The following is a 24,427-nucleotide window of genomic DNA, read 5'->3' on the forward strand; positions in this document are numbered from 1 at the left end:
AAAATCAAGTAAGCAGATCTTCAAGAGAACACTAACATAACACAGACCTGGCTAAGAAAAAAAAATCACCCATGTTTTGAAAATGCATGAAGTATTACAGTCAGGAACAAATCATCTTCCATAAATTGAGGTGTATGTTGCCTGACTACACTATAGTGTGAGCTGCGCTTTAAAAATTATTAATGGAATTTGAGGGAAAGAGACTCTAGCATACAACTTAACTCAAAATGTTTCATCTGCACAAACACCTTTCCACCACCACCACTCACCCCACCAAACAACTGGAGAAGTTAAAACACTCTGCTAAAACCAGGTGAAGTTAATATAGCAACACTAAGAAACAAGTGTGAAGTGAGTATAGGATAAAAAGCATTATTTTTATCAGTGGCAAGAAGCATGATATAACAGAGAAGGCCAGAATGAAGTAGAATGACAGAGAGTTTAAGAAAACAAACATGACACTTAAGGGACCATTGAACAGCATGGGAGTGTAGAACATAGATAAAATAACGAATAACTGAATGGTGAAATGAAAGAGAAAAGACAGTGACAAACACTTGAAGATTACATTGAAGTAATTCCATAAGAAGCTGAACCAAAAAGACTTAAACATGCAGAACCACACCACGGGGCTGATATTCGGGAGTTTTGAGAAGGCGAGTGAGTTACACGTATTTCCCAAACCAGGTAACCGATGCACTGCCACAGAACGGTCAGAGATTAAGAGTATTTGGCTTCGACCCTGTTCTAGCTAAAACTGCTGCAAGTGAATCTTCTCTGTACAGTCTTGTAGTTCGTCTACCGTGTCTATTTATCTCAAACAGGACATGCAGATGTATTTCATATGAATTAGACTGAGGAGGGCCCATGCAATGCACTACGTGTTTCTCTTCAACGAGAAGCAAACATACTGAAAGCACACAGTACTGCTCCACAAAGAGCAAGAAGATAAGCAAAAATGGTAAGTCATGTTTTGATCTGAGATGCAACAATTTATAGCATAACTGCACAACAAATAGTTTGTGTTTGTGTGCCCTTAAAGAGAATGTCAAAAGGGTTTAGTGAAACAAAGTGGGTCTAGCACTTTAACTGATGGTACTAAATACAGCTAAGAAATTAAAATTGCAAGTTTATGAAGCCTAGGAACAAATACTGCTGCAAAAGAAGGTACAAGAGATTTGCCTATGTTCACACAGGCAATTTTGACAATACCAGAAACAGAATTTTAAAGTCTTGGTTACAAACACACCATGTGATAGATGTAAGTAATTTTTGCTTTTCAGGACACAAGACATCCTTGGTATGACTTCTCAGATCTCACAAACTCCTGAAAGTCTATTGCCCAGAATGACATTTGAGATACTAAGACAATTACTTGAAAGCTATTTTTTGAAATCTATGTATATTTATTCACATTCACACCAATGGAACCATTGTATGAAGTTACAGTATCTATTAAACACTGTTCTTTTCTACTCTTCAACAATACAACAGACAGCAATATAAACTCCTTAAAAATTCAGTGCTATTTTGTACTATATAAATCCTTGTCAATAAAAATGAAGTGGAACTCTTTAAATGTCTTCGTATTACAGAATATAAATAGGTTTAAGATATGTGTGAAATATAATAAAATTGATCAAAATACAAACATTGCAATATAAGGCTGATCTAAAAAGGGCCATAAACTTTAAAGGGATCTAAAGGATGCTGTAGAACAGCCTTCTTAAAACCATTTATGGCTTTAATTACGCATGATACAATCTCAAAGCATTCTGAAGACAGCAGACTGTAATTACAAAGAAGATAGAGCAGCAACAAATTCAGCTAACCACTTTCACAACTGACTTCAAAACCCCAGCAAACATTTTCAACTGTATGGTGAGGAGAAACATTAAAAACACCAAGGACAGGCACATATTACTGGAGAAAATAAGCTAACTGTAACAGATGAAATTTCATGACATTTAATGCATTTCTTTTAATTTTTTTAATCTACTATCCACTTGTATGACTTCTTCCTTTAAAAGATACCTACTCCGGAACAAACAAGGCGCCATGTCCTGCACATGGGTCAGGGCAATCACAAGCACAAATACAGGCAGTGTAATGAGTGGATTGAGAGCAGCCCTGCAGAGAAGGACTTGGGGGTATTGGCTGAAGAGAAGCTCAACAGAACCTGGCAGTGTGCACTCACAGCCCAGAAAGCCAACTGTATCCTGGGCTACATCAAGAGCAGTGTGGCCAGCAGGTCGAGGGAGGGGATTCTCCCCCTCTACTCCACTCTGGTGAGACCCCCCTGCAGTGCTGTGTCCAGCTCTGGGGACCCCAACACAAGAAGCACACGGACCTGCTGGAACAGGTCCAGAGGAGGCCACAAAGATGATCGGGGGCTGGAGCAGCTCCCTGTGAGGCCAGGCTGAGAGAGTTGGGGCTGTTCAGCCTGGAGAAGAGAAGGCTCTGGGGAGATCCTATTGAGGCCTTCCTGTTCTTAAAGGGGGCTACAGAAAAGATGGGGAGGGACTCTTTATGAGGGAGTATAGTGATAGGACAAGGGCTAACAGTTTGAAACTTGTTTGAAACTGGGTTAGATTTAGATTAGATCTAAGGAAGAAATTCTTTCCTGTGAGGGTGGTGAGACACTGGCACAGGTTGCCCAGAGCAGCTGTGGCTGCCCCCTCCCTGGAAGGGTTCCAGGCCAGGTTGGACGGGGCTGGGAGCAACCTGGTCTGGTGGCAGGTGTCCCTGCCCATGGCAGGGGGGTTGGAACTAGATGATCTTTAAGGTCCCTTCCAACCCAAACCATTCTGTGATTCTATAAAACTCAGGATGTATTCAGAAAACTGAGTTGAACAATTTACAGCAGTAATCATAATAGTAACACATCACTGATGCCCTCAGGATACAGTGCAAGCATATTCATAGGGAAAAGCAATCTCTTATCAGTCCAAAGAAAACAGACAAGCTTTTGAGTTTACAGTATCAAAGCAAGCCTAAGAGCTGATGAACAGACTGACATCTTGTGTAAAAGGCAATTATCCTGCAAGAAATATTATTTCTAATACATTGTGGTTGTCCAGGTACTGTTAAAGGCAAAAACAGACCAACCAGAAGCAATCTATAATTCATTACTCAAAAGCAACACCTCTTTTGGAAAGAGTGTGAGTAACAACAGAACAATAAATAAGCTAAAACAGCAGTATGCAAATGCTATTAATGGTATATATTATTGATACTATTTCCACTTGCCAATCACCTGTTAGATTCTTATTTATGCAACTGTATGAAGTAGAGGATGTGACAGCACACAGACACACACACAGAGCAATGTATGTGAATTTTAACATAATCATAGGGCAAAATTTCACCACAATTTAGAATTGCCCAGCCAGACTCCAGGAATCCTTGCAACTTACCTTGCTTTTTTGCAAACCTCATGACTATACACAGTCCCAACCTCTGGACTACAGAATGTGAAAGAAAATATTAATTTTTACTGAAGAGACATTTCTAGTCTTTTTGCTCCCTCAGTAATTCAAAAGATACAGCTAACTGCTGGATTTGCACACTCTCCACTTAGTAATTCAGCATGCCCCACTGCTATCCTTCTGAGTCTACAATCACAGGGCAGCTCAGATTTCAAGCATGTGATATTTTTCATAGGAGAACATCAGGATTTTTACTATCTTTGCTTTGCAGTGTACTTGCATTTTACATTTTAAAATTATTATTCATTTAAAATAATTATTTTTTATTTTTATAATTAAAGAGGCTATTTTGCAAACTGTACGGAAAAAGGATGCTCACCAGAGGCCATCAGGAAAATTCCACGCTCAGAAAATCACACCCTGCATCACTTGAGCCTACAGGAGTATTTGTCTTTCATGGAGACTAGCCACTGAAGGCAAAACATGACATTTTGCCAACACATTACACAACTGTTTTCTGGAAAGACAGCAACACTGAAGATCAGGAATCCTGAGTTCCAAAGGGAAGATGAAAACCAGTGTTTATGTACAGCATAACTAACCACATAGCTTTGATAAATACAAACTGAACAGCAACATCTGAACAGAAAGATTTGAGACTCTTGTAGTAAGGATCTTGTAATGAGTCCTTCATAAAGTTCACTGTCTGTGGAACAATAGTGCTGTTTTCTAGAGCAGGATGGGCCATGGACAGCAGAGACAAGTCAGAAGGAACGCAACCTGAGTTCATAATCCCTAGTTCAGGACAAAGCTCTATTGCAGGCTGCAAAATTGTCAGACACACCCTTCTTTCTGACAAAAATTAAGAGGCTAACTTGGCAAACCATACCTTTCCCAGTGAAAACTACTAGTTGTCAGGTTGTCACAGGGCTGTAAGTACAGTGCCTATCAGTTAACAGCTCAGGGAAGTAATGCTGTCACAGCAGCATTGGTTGGACCAAGCAGCTGAGCTCTTTGAGCAGATAACATGAGCTCTGGACACAAAGAGAGGCTGCTTAGCAATTCAAGTACAGTATACTTTAACCAATTAACTCTGTGGAGAGAGGGTAGAAAACTATCTGATCCTCGTTCCTGGCCCAGCTTTGACAATGTCCCATGTCACCTGTCTTTACTTTCCCCATTTGGGAAAAAAAAAAAAGTTACAATTCCTTCTTTATTTCAAAAAGTAAAAGGCGGAGTCCCTAGCAAAAAAATCCATAGTATATCTAACATTCACATGCACAGAACAACACATGGATTAGAACATTCTGCCTCTCTCTCTCCTGTTTAGACGGTAGCAATGTGCACCATAGCCAGCGTGGTTCAAGCAGCTTGACTACAGATTTGCAGCAACACTGGACATGCTCCCATCAAATGCAAGTCACTGCTAAGACTCTGGTGATAGCAAGCACCTTTTTTTTAAGGCTGGAAGTTGAAAACATTTATACCTTTCCTTTCCAGCAGTCTACCCACAGAATATCAACAGTGACTGTAAATGGAATTGTCCATATTTCCCAAAGCATAGCACATAAAAGGATTTTTTCCTGCTACCCTTTTGTGCCTTTGTTTTGCTGTTCATGTCAAGGACATGACATGGGAAAGGGAGGAGTAGACAGGATATGCTATATGAGCTCTGTTACTACTTTAATTTGGCTTTTTCCAATGGGAAACCACGTCAGGGAGGGGAAGAGTCTCACAGGAAGCTTTCCATACTGTAAGTCACTGGCTGGCTCCTGAACCTTTCCAAACATGCTCCATGATTACCTCCTGCCCCATGACTGCCTTTAGTTACTGCCTCAGTTGGTTTCTCTTAAGAGCCTTCCCTCCACCACTTCATGAATAAATGTTACTCTCTTTTGTTCTAACGTCAAACAAATTCCTTAGCACACCAGCTGTTTCCAGTCAAACCATCTCAAGACATTGATTTATGATTATAAACAAAGACAAATGCAAGTTTATCCAAAGCAAACCAGAGAACCAAAAGCATGTTTGCGTTATTTACTACACTTACCATATATAAACTATAGTAAGCACAGCTGTGTAAATGCATCATTTATTTCCACATCTCACTGGGCAAATTCAAACCAAGAGGCTACTAAGACCAAAATATCCATCACTCATCATTTTCAGGAAGAAATGGATACTGCTAGAGTGCATCCCTTTTGCCATACCCAACATCTGAGAAGCAGAAAGCTCTACAGGACTTTTTGTTATCTTTATTGTTTTGTTTTGAAATTAGTGTTTTATAATTGTTTATCTATTGATGCCATACTCTGCAATCAAGGAGAACTGTTACTTTCTAATTTTCTGAGAAGGGAAGATGTTCTTTTACAGTATTTTTCTTTCTAATGCATACCACCAAACAACCACACTTCCACTAAGTCTCCTTAGTTTTTCTGCATGGTTCTCACCACTGTAGAGGCTTCTGTCCTTGTTTTGTTATCCAAAAAATTGCTTTTTGCTTATTCCTGAAATCACATTGAGGGAGCCGGGACAGAAAAGAATACCTTAATACCCCTGTTCAAAAAAAGCTTACTATTATATGCATCCAGTTGAGAAGTCTTAAAGCCTGGTACAGAGGATCAGAGAACCTTCCAGAGAAGATGCGTAGGCATACAACCATGCATACTGTTTCTGCGGTGGAGTCCTCAAATATCTATAAAGGTGGCAAACATCTCATCATAAAAACTGTTTTACAAAACAACAAATCTTGGATTATTTTTCCTCTAAAGTTCATGTAGTTTGAACTCTCCATCATTACTTTATTAGGATTTTTACCTGGTTAAGAAAATTAAATCAGAAACAGAAAGAAGTTAATGAAAATATACTGATAGGCTTTGCTACAAGGTGTCATATGCTTACAATCTCCACTGCCATGCAGATTCAAGAATTAATTTATCCGCCTGTTCCCACACTTCCCACTGACATATCTGACTCAGACACTAGTATAGTGGAAGAAGCATCTGAAAAGACTGGTACTTCTGCCAGAAGGTACTAGATGTGTAGAACACACAGAGGAAATGGTCTTTTATTCTAATTAGTTGGTTGATTGTTTTTTTTATCACCAAGTTTTTATTTAATTTTATTATAACGTTTTCATTTTAGTATACATATCTTTCAGCTTCAGTTCCTTACAGATATCCTTATGAATATCTATACAGGTCTTATATTAACCACCTCTGCTTTTCTAGTCCCCCCTTCAAGGATATACACTTCTAAGTAATCTCATCTGGTTTAATACACCCAAATGGGCATCACATCTCTTTCTGCACTCTTGCAAAGATCTGTTTTTCCTAGCTCATGGCAACTAAGCCTTATCTTCTTAGTCATTGTCATGATTTGAGCCCAGAGGGCAACTAAGCACCACACAGACATGCACTCACACCTTCCTCCTCAGGAATGGGAAGGAGAAAATAAACTAAAAGGCTTGGTGACCAAGATAAGGACAAGAAGGGGTGGCTCAACCATTATGGTCATGGGCAAAAGACAGACTCTTAGGAGAAGCAAAAAAAGAACATCACTTTAATTCAAATGTTAACAAAGACAACACTTAACAGACAAGGTGGGACAGTGAGAAGCACCACCACAGGCTCCTCAGGCTCAGCTCTGCTCCCGATCTCTCTCCCTCCTCCCCCAGCAGTGCAGGGGCAGGGGATGGGGGTTACAGCCAGCTCACTGCTCCTGCCTTCTCGGGAGGTGGGGTGAACGCCGCACATCCCTCCCCTGCTCCACGGGGCTCCCCTCTCACTGCAGACACTCCTCCATGAACCTTCTCCACAGTGAGTCCTTCCTACCAGATGCAGCCATTCCCATGCTGCTCCAGCATGGGTCGCGCCTGCGTGTTGCAGTCCCCCCAGCGCCAAACAACGACAGCAAGGGCCACTGCTCCCCTGAGTCCCAGCTTCCTTTAAGCACCTACACCTATCCCAGTGTGGGCTCCTCCACAGACCGCAGGCCAGCCTCTACTCCCCTGTGGACCTCCATGGGGGACAGGGGGGTGGCCCTGCCATCTCACCACAGGATACAGGGGTCTCTGCTCCAGCACAGCTCCTCCACTTCCTCCTCCTTCTGTCCACTGACCTGAGTGTCCTTCTTGTAACACCTCCTCAAAAGTCCCAACCCCCCTCCCAGGTTCCCCTTCCTAAATACACTATTGCAGAGGCGCAGCCACCATCGCTAATTGGTTCGGCCCCAGCCAGAGGTAGGTCCGACTTGGAGCCAGTGGAGCTTTTGAGAACCTTCTCACAGGGGGCCACCACTGTAACCCACTCCAACACTACCAAAAAACTCACCACAGAAACCCAGCATAGTCATGGTAGCTGAAGGTCACACAGGCTCTTTTGCCATGGATAACTATATAAACCCTTCCTCAGTCTCATAATGCGTACAGGCCTGAAAAACAGGAAGCCTATTTAATGGAGTAATACAGCTGAAGTAATGGGTGCTCAGGAGCACTACTGATAAGCAGCTTGATAACAGACTAACAATTGAAATGTCTGTAGTCCAAAGGAGACTTTGCAAAGATACTTGCAGCACTGTACTAGGACATGCAGAATAGGAAATGTCCAAGTAATACCTTAGAAACTGAACACATGGTGCTGCCAAGAACTGGCATTTGAGAGACTGCTTAGCTTTTGGATAAAAATCAATCAATTAAAAAATAAATCTATTAAAACTACAAAACAGCATACAGTAGAAAGCACACGATACAAGATATAAGGAATTCATTAAATGAGAAATACTAAGTGGAGTTTTGTGGTTTGCTTCTTGACAGCAGTAGGGAGTACCATACTTGCTGGCTGACAGACTGCTCACATACCTCAGCAACAAACCCAGTGACTGAGTTACATGACTGAGCATGAGGAGGGCACAGTGCAGAGGGAGGAACAATCACACTGTGTTTCCACATAGCTCTCACTCCAGCAGGCCTCTCCCTTTACTCTGATACCAAAGCTGTCCAAACCCACTCTCCAGTCAGATCACCTGAAACTCACCTTTCCAGTGACAGTACTCTTGGCAACTAACATTTCCCTAAAGGAACTATTTTAGCCTTCAAATACACTTTACATGCAATGCGTGTCCTCCCTCTACACTGTGGCCAGAACAGTACATCTCTGGACACTCTGAAACCTACTCATCATCTTCCTCACTCTCCTCCCTTAAATACCAGCAGTTGACGAAATGAGCTTCTCTCAGCATTTTCATAAATGAAGCTAGCTCTCTACGTTTTGTAATTTAAAACGTTTCACAGAATTAAATATTATGCTGCCCAAAAGGTCACAATGAGATATCAGTTACCCAACTATCACTGTAACTGCAGCTATCACAACTTAGCAGTGCACTGCAGTATACACGCCACCCTTACCCGTTTCAAACTAAAATACAACCAATTATTGTCAGCGAGTGTATTTTGCTATACATTATACCTGCTTATAGCTGATTCTGCAATACACACACACTTAGACATGCTCTCAAATTAATTTGGACAGCTTACTGTAGGCTTCTAAAGAGCTAGCAGATGGCTTGCATACCTTGCAGCCATTAAAACCTCATACTGTAATCCCCTCTGATCCTTCAAGATAAGCATACTCTTATCACATAGGAATTTGGAGATAGAAAGAGATCCTAAGGAACCTAAATACCACAGGAAAATGCCTTTGACTTTGCAAGTGGCTGTTTCCTCCATGAGGATTTTTGTCCTTATTGTCCAAATCGGTTATTTTCTACCATTTAGAAAATAGTCTTTTAGATGTTGAAAACCAAATGCAGGCAATTATCATGGAAAATAACCTCAAGCACATATTAAACCCTACCTGTCACCAAATTCTTAAAATAAAAGCATATGTTAAGCTTTGAGATTCTGTTCTCAAGTAAGGCTTACTGGTGGTACATAGTACTCACGAGTTGTACAGAATTCTCCTACGTTTTTGTCTGTACGTCCCAACAAAATAGCAAGTGGTATGTGTCTGGCTTCCTTCTGAAAAGCATCAACTGTAGAAGCAGCACTCCCACTCCAAAAGCTCCAGGATTTGAAGCATGATTTGATCAACAGTGCCTTATACATTGTGTAAGCAAAGCTTAGCTTACACAATTAATTTATACAAAACATCCCATTCATCTAACTGTTCTCATCATTAAATGGAAAAACTGGGAGCAGAAAAAAAAAAAAAACCTTTATATATTTGGGACATATGTTTGAAGTAAACCTCATATTTCTTTTCTATAACTTAATTAAGGTTTGGAAAGTTTAACTTAACAGCATTTGGAAGATATTAAGGTACTCCAGCCAAAGCTTACAACAATATGTGCATTTAGCAAACATGTTTTAATACATGACATAACTCAAGCATCATGGATATTTAAATGCAAATACATACAAACCCTTCAGCAATTACATTAGGCCAGAATTCTCAGCAGCTGATACATGCTAATTTTTTTTTTTTTACCTATAGAGGTTGGCTGAATTTTTCTTTATCTTTTTAATTAGAGTGGAGAAAACATTTTCTGTCCTGGGATCAGTAAATCTTTGACAGAACAAAATCATGCTGTAGTCTGTTTATATAAACCAATATGACAAATCCCTTTTGCTAACTGCATTACTTAATCCTGATCCCAAAAAACTAAGAAATGTTTTTTCATTCAAATGGCATTAACACTAACAAAAATTTAGTTAGTTAGAGCATTGCCTTACCGTGTAAATGCCGATTCTACAAACAGCAAATGACAGCTGGATACATTCAGACATAGTCTAAAGAAATTAAAATAAAGACATTACCAAGAATGCTATTTATTAAGAATTAGTTTTCTTCCCATCTCTCCCCTGAAAGAAACACCTGACGGTATATTGCTTTATCTTTTTTTCTGTAAGGCTGTATTAAACAAACTGAAAAAAATGCCATGTAAGTTCATATTATATAGATACTTACTACCTTTCATACAGAAGCAACTGCCAACACCATACACTTACTAATTCAGTATTTCATTACAGGCATCAGATTACCTAATGCTCCCCAAAATGCCTGTACACAATAGTAACATTTTCCATGCAGGCTTTCAGTCCCACTCATATTTATCTACTCTAGTCTAAAAACAACCTGCAAGACACATTTTAATAGAGTAATGTGCTTTTTGGCTTCTTAGTGGACTTTAAAGGCTTCCATGATTAAATATTATAGTTCTTCTCGCCCTGTATCATCATTCAAATTCTCTTCCTCTATATACCAAAATAATGCACATCATTTAATGTTCCCACATTCCTCAAGTCACACTCCTTTAGTTTTCTGAAATTCTCATGTTCAAAATAGAACTGTCTTGAATATTTTATTTAATCCACTCTTACAGCTGTGAATAATCATATTAAAATTTTTTACCCTCAACTTGCTCAACTTCCAATCTGTGATGCCACAATTCTATGTCTTCTGCAGTCACCCAGAGAGGCTGAAGATGGACTATAAATTTCTGATGAAACAGATGAAAAACACCTTCTTTAAAGAGCATAAAGGAGTCAAGAGATAAATGCAACTCCCCAACACCAAAATAAAACCTACTGTAGGTTTGCTGGTTTTCATATACAGTCAGGTACAATAAACTAGTCTTACAATTATTTATGCGGAAGAATAATTGAGGAATTACTTTAAATAAGGTATTTGAGAAGTCACTGTAGGCAAAAATTAATCAAGTGGAATATTTTTACTATATGTATAACAAGTTCACACATCATCCGCGTGTATCTTAAGATGTTGAAGGTGAAGTGCTGGATGCTACAGAATTCAAACAGCACCAGTGAAATCATTTGTCGTTTTTTTGGCCTCTGCTTTTTAACCTGCCTCCTCCACCCCCACCCCCCCCCAAAAAAAAAAAAAAAAAAAAAAATCAATCTGCAACTGAACTACCCATTTAAATAGAACTGTGATTTAAAAAATTAAAAGAGCAGCTCTTATGAATTGAGTAATTAAAAAAATGTGTACCACATTTTTCTTTTGCTCTAACTGTTAAATTTAAATTTTAAACAAACAGTATTTAACTGAAATGTCTGGAAGTCAAAAAGCACAGCAGAAAAACCTGAAAGCAAACCTCAACAGCATGGTTACTTTCTCTTCTTACTGGAAGCAATCTAGAATATTACTACTGACAAGGCAATGTTGCTTCAAAGCACTATTTAAATTTCCAGGATATTTTATTTTTTCCCCCAGCTTTCGGAACAAACATCCAATTCCATGGCTTGTGCTCTCTATTTCCCACAGAAAGAAAGTCACAGAAAAATAGGATCAGAACTGACTTTGAAAAATCCTATGTTAAATAAAGTGGTGGGGTGGGATTATAAACATACCCATACCTGTCCTGACAGTATTTGTATACCTTGTTCCAAAGGTTCCTGGGATGGATGACTTCCCCAAGCAATCTAGCCTGGTGCTTCACTGCCATCCCTACTAGAAAGTTTCCTAATGTTTAACCCTACTAGAAATGTTCCTAATGTTTCCTAATTCCTGCTGCAATTTAAACCCATACTTAAACACAGGGTGATATATACAGTGATATGTATTTTTAGTATAGTGATGGATTCTATGTTGATAACAGACCCAACTTTATATACGAAGTAAAAGATTATTTCAGGTTGCAAGGAAGTAAACATGCAGCAGCAGCAACACCCCACTACAGTTTCTCACTGTATATAGTTTGTCTTTATTCTAGACAAGCACAGCATTATAAGTAGTTTTCCTTTTTTAATTTTTGTTCTGTATTTCCAGGCTATATTCTTAAGAACTACATAAGAACTGAGATGCAGTTCAAATTCTGCAACAAGCGCTTGTGGACCCTACATCTGTGTTACCTTACTCATCTGTTGCTGGGTTTGCTACTGTTAATGTTTTGAAATTAACAAGACATTACAAAGCACAAATTCCAAAATTATCTCCCCTTCCCACTGTCATATACAGTACCAATTAATGTTTCCTCTATGCACTTCCCAATGAAATATTAAGCTAATCCCTTCCCCAAGCCTCCGAGATAACGCTTATGATCTGCATTCTGTAGTGTTAAAAAAAGCTCATTAATTCCAATGCTGTTATAGGTTTCTCTCTTATATTCACCCCTCCTCCCTCCAAAAAATTTACATTCCCCCCAATATTATTTCAGTTTAACCACTGAAAAAGCATCAGGAATTGATTTAAATAATTACATATTTAGTGATACTATTTTACAGGCTAGCACTCTGATCAATGAAGTACAATATATATGATAATCTGCTGCTACAGTGTGGAATTTATTCTTGATACTTGTAATCTTTCATTACGTTGGTTTTGTAGCTCATTTTGGACCACACAATTAGGCAACAAATCAATTGTTGGAAAATTCACATTTAATTTACTTACAGTTTATTGTTGCTTTCTGAAAGGATTTTACATGGTAAGCATGAAAGTAAAAGAAAAACAAAAAATGTAAAAATATACCTACAAATATTACAAAAGAAAGATACCTTGTTTGATACAATTCAACACAGACTTATTCTTAACTGAAGTCACTTAACACGTCTAAAGTGAGAAACGGAGCCACCACATAAAATATGCCAAACAACATAAACATGCGTCTCTGCCAACATGCACCCTGCTGTTTAGGCAACAGGTCATCTCACAAACATTAAATAATTTCTCCAGCTGGAAACTAAACTCATGGCTAACATATACATTTGCCCAAAACTTTGTTATTTTAACCATATGTTATAAAAATGAGACTATGCATAATGACTTAGAAAGGTGCCTGTCGTGCAGCTGTGCAACCCTTCACTCACAACAAGCATTTGTTCTGCCCATTTTGTCAAGCATTCAGCTATCAGTACAGATATCGGTGCAAAATAATTTCAGTATTTGGTGTTTAAAACAAAAACCCCTCATACAGCTCTGACATAGGCACACATTAGTCTGCAACAACACATATTCACTGTTTTAATATCTATATCATTGGCAAATATGACATGAAATACCTACCCATAATATATACAAAAGAGCAAATTTTGAAGGGAGTAATTAGAGCATGTTCTGTAACTGATCCCTTCAAAGCTCCAATCACCAAGTTGAAAGCACTAGTCTCGAAGAACCTTGGTGGGCAAAAGAGGAGAAGGGATCCTGGTCACCTTCTCAGAAAAAGACACAAAAGGCTCAACACCTGACAGAACTGCAGGAGCTGGTACCCTCAATTCTGTCAACTAACAGAAATACTCATCTTGCTTTGCCATAAACCTAAATAAATTACAGCACTAAGTATAGTTCCAGGACCACAAAATCAGAAAGCAATATCAGAAAAGGAAGGTGTTGGGTTTTTTTCTGGAAATATGTTTTAGTATAATAATTGTAGTAAAGATTAAGATGCCCTCCCACTCATTTATAAAGAAGTGGTCCACCCCCGTAATCACTTGGAATTACTGGACCTTCCAGGCAAACGCTTTTCCACCTCCATTCTCATCTGCATCTTTTTCAATGCATAAGAAATGTGAAAATTAGTAATACAAGTGTAAACAAGATGCAGATTTTAAGGTACCTTTATGTATGGAGCCTGAAAGAAATTCTCAATGATTATGTGTTTTGAAGAACAGGTAGGTGCCCAAAAGCACACACAACTATGCTACAATACAGGTGGCAGGAACTTTGACCAGAACTGCTGTTTGCTAGGCTTATGTACTGAATTCCAGGTAGTAACTAAAAGGCTCTTCTTTCTGCACAAGATGTCACAGCCTTCTAGCACATTCCATTAACAGCATTTGTAACTTAAACCTCCCCAAATTCTTTTTTCATACAGTTCTCAGGTATAAAAGACATACAAAATAGTTTCATATTCTCCTTTAATGCTGAATAATTAGATTTTTAAAGTACCAACCTTCTTGTACATGATCATTAGAAAAATAAATCTGAGTTTAGAGACTAGAAGAAACCTGATGATGATGGAAAAGCAATGATATGTGAACAGGAAATAGGATTGGATCCAAGAACTCTCTTGTCATCATAAAAAGTAATCAAGTGGATGCACCAGAGAACAATGCTCTCCTCTCTTTTCGACAATATTCTCACTAGAACTGTTTTCCATGGCTGTTTCCAGGACTGCAATGGTTCAGACAGTGAAAGATGCAGATTAGCCAATACAAAATTAATAGCTGCAAGAACAGCACAGACATCTCTCAAGAATTCTGTACCTCTTCTCCAGTCTTGCTGCAACCTGAAACTATGCAAGTGTCCAGGCAAGAATAAAGCACTGACAGATCACTCACTGCAGAGTGCATCATCACTCTGCGCTCTACACAGGCTGTCAATTCGGTTTCAGGTTTACTCAGTGTTGTGGGCCTTACATATAAAGTCATAAATTGGTTAGGATACAAATGTGGGAAGGCCAATAGCCTCTGCTCGTACGTCAAGGCAGCACCTCCAAGCAGAAGGAACCCTTTAGCTACATGCCTCTGGAGCAGATTAAGCATCTTCATAAATCCCTCTGAATTAGTCTCACCTACTGTGCAGTCAATGCAATTCTGCTTACATTGGGCAGTGCTCCCAGACACCATCCAGAATATCTCAATTTTATAACTGCAACTTCCTGTTATAGAATTAGATCTAGCTGTCCCCTCAATGAGGATGAAAGTCTAGCACAGAGCATAAGCACCAGGACATACAGGGAAGCAGATCGCATGGACATATCCTCAGGTTCCAGCAATCACAACTTCAGAATTTCCACAAGCCTACCATCCCATCTGAACACTATGTTCAATACCACCCACGATGGACCTCTCTTCCAAGAAAATGTACAAATTCATAGTGTACTCATTTTGTCCTCCCTAACGTTACTGCACAAGTCAGACCCAGAATTCATCTAAACTCATGGGAAAAAGCAGTTCCTGAATTGTAACTGTCATTGAATTCTCCTATTGGGAGAAATTACTTATCACTTATTTACCCTCTCTTTATGATTTCAAAGATGTCTATAATATTGCCTCCCCACACCATTCAGCTGTCTCTTTTTCAGACTGAACAGCTATCGCTATTTAATCCTTCCTTGTAAGGAAGCAATTTTTTTTCTTTCAATTACCACATCATCTTCTATATCTTCTTTGGTTTACTCTTTCCAGGATGATGCAACCTGATATGTAGCACTTAAGAAAACAGCAAACCTTACATTTAAGCAGTGTAAAAATAAGACTTTTCCTTCTATTTCCATCTTAATATTCTAAACTTGTTGACAGATGTCTGGGTTGAGATGACATTTTAAAGAAGGATCTTCTCTCTCTTTCTTGAGCACTGATGGTATTTTAGGGCCTATCCATGCACCTGTATTGCCATGTGACTTCCACTATAAACATATGCAACTTTGCATTTATCAACACTGAATTTCATCTGCCATTTTATTACAAATATCAAAAAGGGTACTATGATTTTCCTTCACAGGTTCAATATACACTCTTAATATTTTTCTCTGCATCACCCCATCCAAAGCGTATGCAGTTTATACAACTAAACGCAAACATGAAATTCCATTGTAATCTCTGCATTCTCTTCTCCCTGCCAGAGCAGCATCATCAATGCTCATTTATGAAACTTACTGTTTCCAGTTTACAGAATGATTACTTCATTTTTAATCACCCAAAGGTTTTTCATCTCTATTAGAGGCAAAATCATATAAGGGAAGACTAGGCAGTAGTTGATGTAAAAGCTAATAAAACGTAGATGACAGATGCTTCTGCCACCCAAAAACTCCAAGTCGTAACAAGAAAACCAACATAATCTGCAAACTCACCTTCCCCCATATCAACAGTTCATACTGGCTCTTGGATGCCATTCTGCTTCCTCAGACTCTTCAATGACAAAAGCTAATGTGGTCCTCTGAACAAATTTTTCTTTTATTGCTCCACCAAAACATACACCATAAAAGCAAAACACTGTACAAAGATTCATGTTCTTCCTGCTGTTTGTCTTTATAAGCACCAAAACTGTACGGCAGGACTGCATCTAAACATAAGAGGACTTGTCAGCTATATTTCCTGTTTTGTGTCTCTTTATCAGATAGTGGGAAGCTACTTACATCCTCGTGTGGGCAATTAATATAGACACCTTACCAGGCTGCCAGTGAGACACAAGAAAAGTTCTGTACTTGTAAGAGCTCCGGCATGAGATGAGCCAGTATCTTATTCAATTGCAAATACTGTATTTATGTCCTCAAGGACTTCTACACAGTCAGTTTGCACTTCAGAAAGTTTTGCTGCATATTAAAAAAAGCAAAACCAACATAGCCCAGAGTATTAAGCCCAAACCCAAACAGTCACCAGTTTTTAAGTACTGCATTTTTTTTTCCTTATGGCTTCACAACTGTTTAGTCCCACATTTGTGTGTTTAAGTTTGAAACTAACAATGCTTCTTTCGTTAATGGAAAGCTGATATCCTCACATAATCACAAAACTTCAGACCTCAGTTTAAGAGACTAAACATCACAAACTGACAGTATTAAAAAACATGACCTGATGATACTGATGACAATTCAAAAATGGTAATCAGCATGAGGTATTAGGTGGAATATTCTGTCCCTACTAAATGCAGATTTTCTCACTTATTAAAAACTTGCATTTCTAACCTTTCGTGAAATTCATCACCATTTTGCCTCAAGCTTGGAGGTCTGACTGAAGATTTCTGCATACTGCATAGCAACATGGGGCCCAAATTCACAAGGACACCATGGGGCTATTTGAAACACAGACTAGCACATTTGCAGAAACTGGGACACATTCTTTGATGTAGCAAGATCAACCACACTAAGGCAATCCCCATCATGGAAAAGGCAAAATAAAGGTCAAGTAATTTGATTTTAAATGTGCAAATTCACTTGTTTCTTCAGTACGTGTATCTGAAGAGAATGAGATTTCTGGCATGGCAATACTCCTGTGACTTCACAGAATCTTGTGCTGGAAATTATAATCACATTAAGGCATTATTTTGTGTTCCCAGGGAAGCTTTATCAAGTTTCACTGTTTGTAACAGCCATCTTAGGATCTGAAGTTTACCTGGAGAATTCAATAATGCCATTGCAGGGAAAGCAAATGTAGCATTTGACTTATATCTTCTGCAAAGGAATTCTACACTTCTGTTCGCTGATCTGTGTTCAGCCAGGTAATTTCCAGTGAGTTAAGACACCAATATTTCTATTGACCTTTCTTAACGGCTGATGACATCTTTCATTTAGCAAAACCTGTTTGCAATACTGGCTAGGTAGATTCTACCAAGGAAGAGGGTTTGTTTTCCAGAGCACCTCTCTTCCAGGTCTTCAGACAGATCAGGTTCTTGAACTCTCAAACTTACTTAAATCTCATACATGCTCGTTCGGGTGAGGCCATCTCCCAGAATTGATTCCATTTGCAGTTCTCAGTTGATTAAGATTTCATTGTTATGCTTCATAGAGCTGAAATACCAACAGGAACCTAGACACTATGACTTCTCTGGGTGACAGTTTCAAAAATTTATTTTGGGTTTCATCCTACATTGCTATGCTGATGCACAAAGTAATCAGAAGCAGCTGCACTCTCATTTCCAGATTAAGTGAACCTGGCTATGTCACACAATAGCAAGTAGTGCAACACAGCAAGAGCTGGTGCTGAAGATCAAGTATTCACACTATGTACTTGAGGTGTTTTACTTCAGACTAGTTCAGTTCTGGTCCTGTGGACTGAAAACCCATTAGTTGAGTGCACCTTCCAATCTGGTTTCAGATATCAAGTTCATGTGATCTGTGATTACTCAGCAATGCATATCTACATCTAGTAAGTAGAGGTGACCGAGATTCACTTCAAAAATTCACATCTGATCCAAACACTAATACAGTTGCATACACCTTGTGCACTAGTTGATCCTCCTTCCTGCATTCTGCTACATCTCTATTTTGTTTGAAACAACCGTGTCTAATCTGCTTCCCAAACTGAAGGAGGGATAGTATCTTAAAATTCAAGCCCTTATGCTCTGTAGAGGGTGTAAAATTTCAAGGATGTTACAACCAATAGATGAGTCAAGAGACAGCCCAAATACTCTTTATCATTACACAACTAGAGACAAAATTCATATGATGAGAGGGATGTTTAGCAAACAATAAGAAAGCAATTCTACATACACCTTTGTTGCTCATGTTGCACCTTATATACTGAAAACGTAGAGACACCTCAGAGGAAAAATCTGGGGTTCCTACTATGAACCTTCCCCCATTTTTCCATATTCAAAGAACAGCATCTGCTGGTTTACAAAGTTTCAGTGAATAAAGACTCTAACCTTCAAACAGATGCCTCCATAATGCCATTTGTAGTGTAAGAAATAATGTTTTCTATGGTATGGAGATACCAAACAATGTAACAGGCAACAGCAACAGAAAGACAGGATCTGAAGTAGATGAGAATCATTAAGTGATCATCACCTATCCTGTATTACCACTTTCTAAATCCAACCTGTGGAAGTAATTTAAAGGGTCCAACAAAATAAGAGGGAAGGTCTTAAAAGTAAGCTGGCCAATAAATGTATGTACAGCTTTCCCCAGCCAAGAAAGGCTTTGCCTGAACACTAACTGTCCAGAACTTGAGGTCAAGACCATTCACAAACCAATAAACTCTGAAGTCACTTCAAGGCCTATTCATCTAAAATTTGAGAAATTAGTTCAATTAACTCAAAACTGACCCAAATTTTAGCTTCTATGTTCAGACATATAGAGGTACAATAGTTCGTAACAGCTAACAAATGTACAAAGAACCAAAAAACCCCAAACCTGTTATAATTAAAAAACAATTCCCTACAAAGCAACAAGGATTCTACTGCACTAAAAGTGTGCATTCTCTTGACTTTGCAATACTCATGTACATGCTTAACTTTAAGAAAATTTAAAAAAAAAAAAATATCACTGAAGTTGATGTTGTTGTTCACACAAGAAATGTTATCTTCCATTTCAGGTTGGAATATACTCAATATACTCTTCATTACTTGCCCAAGAAACATTCTTATGTACAAGCAAGATACTACATAGTATAGGATACAATTTAAGGATAAGCTATCATATTAAAGATGCTAAATATAAAAAATTAAAGAGGTTATCAAATTTATCTTGCAAACTTTCAAGGTACCTTTTTTGTGAAGTCACACCAATTTGAATTTCTACATTACCCTCTAAAGTAGCTTTTAAAAGCTCTACACGGGTCACACTGACACATGCACCTGTTCCATGTAAGATCCTTAGCCAGTACAGAGGATCCCAATGAAGAAATACATTCTGAAAGTCTACTCAGCAGTTTAAAATTTGCAGTGCAAGTATCACATATTAAAAAATGAAGCATTGCTATTGTTTCCCCACAAGTTCTCCAAGCAAAAATGTTAAGATTGGTTACATGCCATGCTTTTCACAAGATGCATCATGCTGTAATTTCTTAAATTAGGCATAGTCCACTGAACATAGGCCAGCTAACAGAAGTCTACTTATACACTATAATCCCTCCAGACACAATTGAGTAAGAATGAAGCAGCAGAAGGTTGCAGATACACCACAGGATTATGTAGTCATAAAGACCTACAAATCTACATTGATGCAGCTATGTTTGCATAGTATGCTGTAAAGAGTTAACTTTAATACAAGCATAATAAACTGTATGGTGCCTGTAAATGAGTGAAGATGGATTCTTTTCTACAGGCTCAATCTGGTTTAGCTATGTTGATTAAACAACAACAACACAAAAAAAACCAAACAAACAAACAAAAAAAACCCCACACCACTCCTAACACTGCAATTATATCAATACAAAAATAAAACAGGCACCAGGCTCAAGAGCCTCTTCTAGCTTTTAAAGATACAAAGGCTAGTGCTACTCTTCTGTTACAATGAAAAATCAGACCAGAGCACCACAGAAAATACTCTCCTAGAACCATTGCTTTATCAAATGGCACTAGCCATGAATCAAAGATCACACTATAAGCAGGAAAGGTCCCATAGAGGTTCTGAGTATCTACCCATATACAAGCTTCAGAGCCAGAAAAGAAATCTGGCTCAACTGACTTGGCTTTGAGCATCTTCTGAACATTTTCAATAACCTGCTGATATTAGCAGGTGCTGCAGATGTTCAGTGTTTCCTGGGATCACCTCCTTAAAGTAAAAAAAAAGTCTCCATTAATGTAGGCCCTGTCCAGGAAAAATCAGGAAAAAAACCTTAAGCAAGTCTGGGAAGGGCTAGCTGAATGTAGACTCCTCATCAAGAGGGAATGACTCATGAGTCTGTGCTGCACCAAACCTGCCCACAGTTACCCTAGCCTACTTCCACTAAACTCCCTCATTCAGCCCTGCTGCTATCCAAAATTTTGTCTAATGCTCTGTTAAGGGACTGCTTACCAGAAGCAACTGCAGCTTCTGCTCTGCTGTCTGCTTCACACTAAAGGCAGAGGAGAAAACCTCACTGCCTTCAGGCTGCCCAAAAATGAGAAACCAGCAAAGGGACCTCCTGCTGAAGTTTTGAAGCCCACATAGCTACAAGTTCCCAACATAAATCCATTAAACACAGAATTCCTTAACATGTACACCTTTTTGCTACTGCTGTTATGAAAATAACAAGGTGGTTGTTGTACGTCTATAGGTTAACATCTACACTCTAACTACAAGTCTTGCATAAATAAAGAATAGACCCAACTTTATGCTAGGGCAGACTGTAGCAACATCTTGGTCATCCAGGCCAAAAGCAAGTTGTAGACAACTCGTTGCCTAACTCACCACCATCAATTCTTTCTGTCAGAGCAGACTTTCTGACATGCTTGAACCCACTGCTCATTACCAAGAGGAGCCATTCCATTTAAAACCATTAGCAGAGAAAGGTAAAGGAGGGCCAACCTCCTGTATTCGGTGAAGATGAGGACAGGAAGTGGAAGTCCTCTGCACAAATACACAAGAAAATATTTTATTTGCCAATCAGAATTTCTTTTCTTTCCAAGTTATACACAGATGCAAAAAAAAACTAAAACTTTCCTATTTTTTTTCTCTTTTGGCTTAACAGAATTGATGCCACTTGCAAAAAGTATTCCAAAGATCAAGGGACTCCTACTGTATAAGTATGGAAAGCCCAGGAACTAGTGATAGATGAAGGCCTTTTAGACTGTCCCAGAGCATCAGTGGACCAGCATCCTGTTTAAACTATTATCCCCAACCCCTGGCTTTCACCATCTATATAAAAATAATCTGGCTGACCTGTAATAACTTCTACATTAAAATAATCCTTTCTGTTTCATATGGCACAATAACATGCACTGTGAGATTGATGAGACTTTGAGAAAGTCTGCCTTCAGAGATACTCCCTGATGTAACAGAAATAGTAAGAAAAATCACCTAAACACTCAGAATATCACTATCCTGAAGATTCAGTTTTTTTAGAGATGGCACCAAAGGTGGCCACACAACAGAAAAGAGGAAACGGATCAACTGGAGAAAATGAGTAAGGGAAAAAAAAAAAAAAAGTAGAGCTATTTAATCCCCTCCCCCCTTTAGTTAATACAAAAACATGCTCTCAGTTTCCAAGGCTTATTAAATTTATTGTTCTCAGAGTAGTTGGCCTTACACACAACAGCCTGTAACAGTCACAAACGTTAATGCAAGCATTTCAAGAAGTACAGGATGGCCAGTTTCATCTGGATATAAGTTTATAAAAGAGAAAATCTAAGAAACAGCTCCAGGCTCTCAAGGAGCTACAAGGCTGCACTTGGCACACAGCAAGTTTATTATCAGTGTTTCATTAACTAGGTTCTTAAAGAGAAGTCAGCTTACCATTTCTGCCGCACAGGACTCATATTCTATTCTTTCTGTATTATTCAAATTCAGAAAAAAAAGCCAAAAGCATTTTTGGGGTGTAAAGCTGAATAACACAAAATAAATCTAAACTACATGGACAGAAGAAGAATATTTAAGTAAAAATTTAATAAATATTTCTGGTTTAGTTAATTTCATATCAGAGAAGGAAAAGTCAGACACTGCATGCCGCTCTCATCTCAGTATGGCAAATCTTCAAATCAATTCACTAAAAAGAACTTCCCTAGAGATTTTGTTGACTGGCTGATGAGCCTCTCTTGAAAGTCTACACCCATGCACATCTCATGTGAAGACATCAGAAAGGCTGAGTCAAGTTTCTTTACCCCAAATACCTCCTGACCGGTCGCACCAGACGCCAACAGCGAACAGGGATGGCCCGAAAAGACTTACTCCTTACTGCTCTAGCTGACTCTTCCCAGCACCTCACATCGAAGGAGGGGGCACGGTTTATAGGCGAGCACTCAAAGAAATAAAACTTGAGTGATGGGACGTGCCCATCGCGCTCTCCCACTGTTACGCTGAAAAGACCAGGTAAGCAGGCACCATACTAAAGCGGCCATCGGCTCACGACCTAGCCCTTGCCACAGGGCTTACCCGCCGAGCGTACGTCGGTGAGTCTGAACAGCGACCATGACCCCGGCCTAAAGCGCAAACCCGCGATATGATCTCTCACGGACGAATAAAGCCAATATTCATTAAAAAGCTATAAACGTTACCCTGAATACCAGCAACCCGGGCGCAGGGCTGATCCCGCCCTGGGTGACAATTTAGTTCATTCAAGCGTACCCTAAGCTCATGCATTTAGGAAAAAAACAGCGACCCGGGTCACGGCTATAGCAATCTAATAGCGGCCAAATGAGCGGGGCCGCCGCACGCTCCAGCGGAACCCTGCCGGTTTATCGCCCTCCCGCAGGCCGGCGGGCCGGGGCCAGGCAGCGCGGCTGAGCCTGCCCCCCCCCCCCCGCCCCCCGCCCCACCTGCCCGCTCAGCGCACACACACCCCGCCGGGACCGCCGCCGCCGCCGCGGCGCGCTCGGTAAGATGTCCGACGGGCCGGCGGCGGGGGGCGGCGCGGCGGGGGGGAAACGGGGGGAACCTACCAGGTAATCCATGGAGCGGGTGGCGCCGAGCGCCGCGCTGCCGAGGCGGTCTACCGGGGCCGCGGGCGCCCGCCTGGCTGACAGCGGCGCTGAGCCCCGCCGGGAGCCCCGCCGTCAGGGGGAGCGCCGCTTCCTACCGCCGGCCTCGGCGACGCGGCGGGGGTTGGGGGCGGGGGGGTTCGGCCGCCGCCGCAAGGTGCAGGGCTGAGGGAGGCTCGGCCGCCGCAAGGTGCAGGGCTGAGGGAGGCTCGGCCGCCGCAAGGTGCAGGGCTGAGGGAGGCTCGGCCGCCGCCGCCCCGAGGGCCCGCGGAGGGTCCGGGGCCGGGGCCGCCAGCGCTGTCCCGGCCGCGCTGTCAGAACCGCCCGCCGCCTGCGCCTCACCGCGCCGCAGCGGCCCTGCGCGCGCGGGGCTGGGGGGTTGGGGGGGGGGGCAGCGGGGAGGGGAGGGGGAGGAAAGGGAAGAGGGGCGGGCGGGTGGCGGCGGCGGGGCGCGCGGCGGGGGGGGGGCTGGGGGTGGGGGGGGGCGCCGCGGCACAGCCAATCCCAGCCCGCCGCCGGAGCGCTCGCCCCGCCCCGCGCGGCGTCGCCATCAGCTGATCGCACACGTGGGGCGAGAGGAGGACGCTGTTAAAGGCGTACGCGCCCGGCGGGGCGTAGCGGAGCCCCAGGTGGCCGTGGGCCAGGCGTGCCCGTTCGGCTCGCCTTCTGCTCCCGCCATGAGCAGGCGGCCGGGGCTCCCGCCTAGGCGGGCCCGCTGCTTGGTCGGGGGCGGCGGGGGGGCTCGACGAAGGCTGGAGCCGGAGCGGGGCGGGCCTCGGCCCGGCGGGAGAACGCAGCGGCAGGCCGGGTGGGGCGGGGGAGGCAGAGCCCTGGGGGGGGCGTTGTGGCTCGTGGCCGCAGGTGTTGGTAAAGCCGGGCCGTGACGCGGGGGTGCGTGGCGCACCGGGAGCAGAGGGAAGCCTCCGCCCCGGGTGGAGGGCGATCCGGTTTGCAAATACTTATTTCTGGTGGGTAAGGACGGGGTTT

At 41.1% G+C, this 24,427-nt stretch overlaps 1 protein-coding gene across 7 annotated transcripts in view; it reads right to left on the reverse strand.

The window, feature by feature from the left end:
- ARL15 (ADP ribosylation factor like GTPase 15) overlaps window positions 1–23,638 on the reverse strand; it is a 223,571-nt gene extending 199,933 nt beyond the window's left edge. For 6 of the 7 annotated variants that reach the window (XR_006166679.1, XM_042804711.1, XM_042804714.1 and 3 more), the window contains exons 1-2: window positions 23,402–23,638; window positions 10,159–10,215 (exon numbers count right to left, since the gene is read on the reverse strand). Coding sequence is in view for 6 of the 7 variants with exons in the window: in XM_042804711.1 (XP_042660645.1) it covers window positions 10,159–10,215; window positions 23,402–23,413 (69 nt within the window). In the remaining variant the exon portion in view is untranslated. The remainder of the gene's footprint in view (window positions 1–10,158; window positions 10,216–23,401) is intronic. The other variant, XM_042804712.1, reaches the window with a different exon arrangement.
- Between the last annotated feature and the right edge of the window lie 789 nt (window positions 23,639–24,427).

The sequence above is a fragment of the Tyto alba genome, unplaced genomic scaffold (assembly GCF_018691265.1).
Source record: "Tyto alba isolate M040663 unplaced genomic scaffold, T.alba_DEE_v4.0 Super-Scaffold_42, whole genome shotgun sequence".
Taxonomy (NCBI): domain Eukaryota; kingdom Metazoa; phylum Chordata; class Aves; order Strigiformes; family Tytonidae; genus Tyto; species Tyto alba.